We start from the raw sequence: 5773 nt of genomic DNA on the forward strand, positions 1-5773 counted from the left end.
GAGTTATTGAAAAGGCTGCGTGTTAGACTCCTTTGTACAAAGACTCATGGAGAGCAATATTTCCTGTAAACATATTACAATGTAAAATTGCAAGCATAGCTATTACTATTTTTGGACCACATTTAAAGAGTCTTCCATGCCTCTTGTCTTTTTTAACCTTTAATTTTTTTGGGACTTCAAGAGTGTTATTGTTTTCTACATCAAATTTTAAGTGCATTCTTTTGGATTAAATTATATTAATAAGTATGTATTTTGAAAGCGATTTTTCATGGATTTAAATTAATAACTCGTGATTTTTTTTAAACGTGAATAGGATTGTTAAAAACAAGAAGTACAAAAGTAGGATTTAATCGAAGTTTTTGCGTTAGTATTGTACCATTATAGAGACAGATTGTGAAATTTATTATGTGGAAACGATAGTGCCAAAAAGTAAACTTTTGATTCTCGAATGATATTTTCATAAAGTAAACTTTTCATTTGGAAAGGATTTTTGGGATTAGTCCAAGAGTAGACATATGAGTCCAAAAGTAATGAAATAAGCACTTGTTATAGGGATAAATGAGTCACTCATAAAGAGGGGAATATATTTTTGGCTTAAGGTACTTGATGAAATATTATTGATACTCTATATGGGGAAGCATGAGCTACCCATCTAGAGGGAGAGATTGTATATACTCTCGAGTGGACATCTCAATACTCTTTTGTATGGTCGTATGGTGATTTGTAGAGTTCCTCAAGTCTCTAATTTAGTTTTACAAGATAACTCTTTTGGACTTTGGGCACTTGTTGCACACATGGGACCCCACACGCAACAAGCTTCCCAATATAGCATGGGTTATAAAGCCTACAACTAGGGGATTCTTTTGATTCATAAGTTGAGGGGAAAGCACAAAGTATTTGGCTTGAGGCCCATCTTGTTCTAATTATGATTGAAAGTTTTATCATATAAGTAGGAAGGGAATGAGTTTTATGTTATACATAGTCTAGCATCTTCTTGAGATTTTGTCACTCTAAGAGATTCTCTTATCATTATTGACTGGGTCTAAGAATCTACCGTAGCAACAAGGATGCTGCATTAGCATTTCTAACTCATAGTAAAGAAGTTAGCTCTAGAACAATAGAGGAAATCTTGCTACAAGTTGATATAACTTAACTCATTGTATAGTATTCCATGTCCATGAGACTTTGTTTTCTTTTTAAAGACTTTTGGTTCATTACATTACAAATGCTATTATTGTGTGGAGAATGGAAATGTTTAAATCGGTTGAGGTCACCAAAAGGACCCCTTGGCCCCCACAAATATGAGATTTGAAGTACAAATAAGATTCACGAAAACATATTGAAATGTAGGGAAGGTGTAATGCTGTATTGTTATTCAATCATGATAATGTACCAAGAATATCACAATCCAAAATTCGAGTGACTCTATCAAAGACTCGATGGGTCTTGAACAAAAATGGATCTCCACCAGATACACCCTACACCGCACATGATCCATCAAGACTGGTTAGATCAGTAAGCTACTCATTCAACGAGAGAGTAGATGATTTGCAAGCCGGGGAGTGGTCTAATCAGTAGTGGATTCATGTGTATAACCTGCTCATCAACAAGAGGGTAGATCAGCAGGAGGGGGTCGAAGGGATTGACGCGGTCCAACTCCGTTCTCGACAAGAAAAGCCGTATCCAGGCCCCAGGTCGTGTGAATTTCCAGATGGCAGTGCAAGAACCAGACTCCTGCAGCGAAAGCTCAGCACAACACGATTAGACCCGTTCAAAAGAATTAGGTGCAGTGTGCGCAGCCCACTTATTATATTGTAAGCAAGAAGCAAAGTAATCTACCTGGATTGTCAGCTTGGAAGCGGAGTGCCACCCATCCCCCTTTGGGGACACCCACAGTGTTTCGCTCGGGAGGGTCTACCAAGTTAAAGCTTTTAGGGTCCACCGTTTGGTTGTAATTGCCTACGCCTTGCCCTACCACAAAGAAGTTATAGCCATGAAGATGGATCGGGTGGCTCTCTGTCGTAAGGATGCTTGTGCCCTGAAGAATGAGTTGTACGCTAGAATTAAAAGAAATTCGGCTGAGCTTGGTGCCCGTGTGGGGTGCCAGATTCTTGGGTTGGGGCCCCGTGTAGTTGAAGGGTACGAGTGGATTATCAGGGAAATCGGTAGTGAAAACTCTAGAAGCCTTGTTGAAGTAATACGCTTGTAGCAGAGCGGTCCTGGGGAGAACGAAGGAAACATTGCTGACAGCGGCTGAGAAGTTGCCTCCGGAAGGTCCTTGACACAGCTGGCCAGGGGAACACTGTTTTCTCGCTAATCCAACTGTGAAAAACAAGTGCCTATTGACCTTGCGAGGCACTTTGGATGGATAGTCCTTGGAGTTGAGGCTCTTGAGGCTCTTGCTGAAGTTGTTGGCCAGGTTTGTATCGTTGAACGGAGGAAGATGCGGCATGATGGGTGTTGCAGCTCCAGACTTGGCTCCATCGGAGTAGTCCAGAATCCCCGTAGCGGTGGTGTTATCAAAGGGGACGGTCGGACCAGCTGAATCATAGGCCCTGGCTGCGATTATGTAGCTTCTTGCCCGCTGGTCGGCATTAAGGAGGACGTTGGTGGTCTGTCCAGGTGCGATGAGAATGGTATCAGTCCTGAAAGGCTTGGTGTAACATGCGTCGATCTCCACAACCGTGAGTGTATGGTTTGCGATGCTGAAGAAGAGCTCGTCGTTGAGTCCGGCATTGACGATTCGAAGCAGGTAGGTCTCGTTTCTCACGACTGAAAGCGTAAACATATCTGAAGGAGGAGACCAATATATAAACAAGTAAGGATGTGGATACATCGTTCGATTCACAGGTGCTGAAAGCACTATAGTGTATTGCTACGCGAACATGTGTGGATGGATGGCGAATGGGAGCTAGGCATGATGAAATACCTTCTACTCACGGGCTTTCCCCACATACAACAATTAACAAATTGTCAAAACTAAGTGATCGGCTTCGCATGCACAAATACGAATTGCGAGCTAGTTGCAAGCAGTCAATCGTTTGCGATTCCGTCATGTTAGACACAGGTGTTGCAGGAGCTAACAACCATCACCTTTAGCTGAGCAGTTATAGAGAGCTCCTGGCTGGCCGTTGATGGTGTAGGCGTCCGAAACATTGGGGCCTGCTCCGGTTCTAAGAGCTTGCTTCAGCACAGCTTCCACGTCTGAATTCCACCACTCTCCTAAAGTATACAGGGTGAAAGTACAGGTTGTTATGGTTCGATAGCCAATCTATTGACGTACTCGCAAGAGACTAATGAACCCATTATTTTAGTTGATTACCAAGAACGATAGGAATTTCTCTGGCAGGTCGAGGAAACGGGTAGTATTTTCGGTGGTGGTGGTGCTTCGGCAAGATGATGATAGCCCCGTGGACGGTAGCGCGCATCCAAGAGATGTGGGCGTGCCAAAACAGAGTGCCTCGTTGCCCCGTTACTGTGAAATTGTAAACGTAGCTGTGGTTGGGCTGAATCGGGCACTGCGTTATGTAGGCAGGTCCGTCAAACCACCCTGTTCGGAGCTGTCGAACACCGTGCCTATCACAGCAAAGCAACCAACCAACCAGCCGACAAATCGCTGTTAGAACTCACAATGCGGAGTTTGGCAATCCCTCATCATGAAGCTGATCGTCTAGACTGTGATCGAAGGCTCACCAGTGGATCGTGATGTTCTTGTCTGGAAGATGGTTGCTCACGTTCACGATGACACGATCTCCTTCTCGGGCGTACAGGATCGGTCCGGGGAACTGATCGTTCACAGTGACGATCGGCTTGGTATGGCAAAGGCGAGAGAAGGTGGTGTATTGGACCTGCAGTCATGAGCAAAACAATGTTTGGAGCTGAGAAAGCGGGATCAAACCAATATGAGCAGCGAAAGACAAGAGCTAATATAGATTGCTGGAGCAGCAGCAGCTGGCAAGCCAACGAATGGAGAAGTAATGGATACATGGAAAGTGTAATTGAGGTGCTGCAGATGAGGCAGCTCGCTGGGGAAGGCAGTGCGGGGTACGATTATGAGAAGGATAAACAGGGAGGGCAAGCACGAGGAGACCAGAAACATGGCTATTGACGTGAAGGTGGCCATTATCGACTAATAACCTTGACTTTACACTCTTTTGAGAGCTCTTACAACTTTCACAAGCTTGCTAATTAGCTTTTTATCTATACACCCCTTATACACCATGCCATGTACAAGATCAATATTGGGGACTCCCACCCACTCCAAATCTGGTGGAGCTTCACTATTGCTTTGCTAACTTGTAGTTTGCTTCACTCTACATCATCAATTAGGTTCAATGTCCCCCCCCCACCCCACCTCGTTTAATGTTCATGGCTAAATTAGTTATCCCCATTTCTAACTCCAAAAGATCTCATTCATGGGTCCTTTCTCCCTTCTTGAACTTGGAAGAATTCCACCAACCCCATGACTCCAAAATTGTATTTTCTGTGCTTTGGACAAAAAGAGAATGAATTATCTACACTCAGCTCCAATTTACTCCACACTTTTTTAGACACAAGTCATAGTTTTTTGTACTAATTATCAAAATGGCAAAATCACTTAGAATACAAAGCTACTTGTGGGAACACATGTCCTAAGGCAAAGAGATCAGCATGGGATAGCGTACATTGGCCATGACATACACTACTTGCCTTGCATATGCACTTAGATTTAAATAACCCTTGTGACATGTCAAGGTGCTAGCGTTGAGTAAGGACATGTGCAAGGGTTCTAGCTACAAGGAGTCCCAATTGGTTTATTATGTTGAGTTCTAATTATAACAAGGAAATCCATAGACCATGATGCCAATGATTTGTCTTTAGTTGCCTTCTCCACTTCTCATGTTTTCTTATGTGACGAATGCATGTCCATACGATCCCAACTCAAACTACTATGTCATAGTCTTACTCTAACTGTTAGAGAGTCTGTCTAATCCTCTTTTTTCAAGACTTTTCCTAGAATGGCACATGTCATCACAAGTGTTATAAAATCTACTCAAAGTCTTCATCGATATTTCCCTCACTTTCTTTGGGGTCAATGTTTGCTGGCTGTAGCCATTCTTGGTGAGGTTCAGGGCACTTTCTGTACATTGGTGTCTTGACTGACCCATAACTTATGCATTGCTCAACGGAATTTCTCTTGAAGTTGTAGTACACATTCCATACTTGAACATGAGACCCCAAAAATATTTTTTAGAGATTTGGAACGAGACTGTCAAGTGCTATCTTACATGTAAAGCATGGATCTTGAAGAGTATAGGATATAACAATTTATTAAAAAACATCCAAAAAATTTTTTGCACATACGTGCAACCAAGTAATCATTCAAAATTACACTACGTGAGCTATTGTTCACAGTTTGAAGACCATGGTGGTACTCTAATGACCCCCACAATCAATCTAGATAAAAATTGCTACTCTATCTCTAGATTACAAAAAAACATAGTCATTCGGATTCCTCCCACTTCTAAAGCCCTTTAATATGTTTTCCTTCATACCTATTGTTTCTTTGATTCAAAGATATGCCACCAACTTGTGACAATTGGTCTAGTCAATAGAGTCAAATAACCAACCTACACAAGAGATCCTCAACATGTAATTCATCAATGGTCTTGACCCATGGGTTAGCATCGGAGAGACGCTCATCATGCCCAGTTTCACCTACTCTGCCGCCTTCGTATCCAACTATTCGGGGTAGCCAACCTCATCCTTGCCATCACCCCATGGAATGTCCTTG

At 42.6% G+C, this 5773-nt stretch overlaps 1 protein-coding gene across 2 annotated transcripts; it reads right to left on the bottom strand.

The window, feature by feature from the left end:
* Window positions 1-1603: 1603 nt before the first annotated feature.
* LOC147886388 (laccase-4-like) lies at window positions 1604-4120 on the bottom strand. Of its 2 annotated transcripts, none has more exons than XM_087395557.1 (6): window positions 3986-4120; window positions 3694-3848; window positions 3323-3576; window positions 3094-3219; window positions 1840-2790; window positions 1604-1734 (listed from the first exon to the last, which is right to left on the bottom strand). In XM_087395557.1, exons 1-6 carry the CDS (start codon window positions 4097-4099, stop codon window positions 1604-1606), a joined length of 1731 nt encoding a protein of 576 aa, XP_087251683.1. In that variant the 5' UTR covers window positions 4100-4120. The 2 variants fall into 2 exon arrangements, with proteins under 2 accessions (XP_087251683.1, XP_087251682.1); XM_087395556.1 differs by having other exon boundaries at window positions 3094-3222.
* Between the last annotated feature and the right edge of the window lie 1653 nt (window positions 4121-5773).

This window comes from Dipteris shenzhenensis, chromosome 24 (genome assembly GCF_047967505.1).
Source record: "Dipteris shenzhenensis isolate YYH24624 ecotype China chromosome 24, Dip_SZ_1.0, whole genome shotgun sequence".
Lineage (NCBI taxonomy): Eukaryota > Viridiplantae > Streptophyta > Polypodiopsida > Gleicheniales > Dipteridaceae > Dipteris > Dipteris shenzhenensis.

Coding starts and splice junctions, on each gene's coding strand:
- LOC147886388 (XM_087395556.1), bottom strand. CDS start 4,099: ATGTTTCTGGTCTCCTCGTGCTTGCCCTCCCTGTTTATCCTTCTCATA. Junction 3,849..3,985: donor ACCTCAATTACACTTTCCAT/GTATCCATTACT, acceptor TCATGACTGCAG/GTCCAATACACCACCTTCTC. Junction 3,577..3,693: donor AAGAACATCACGATCCACTG/GTGAGCCTTCGA, acceptor TTGCTGTGATAG/GCACGGTGTTCGACAGCTCC.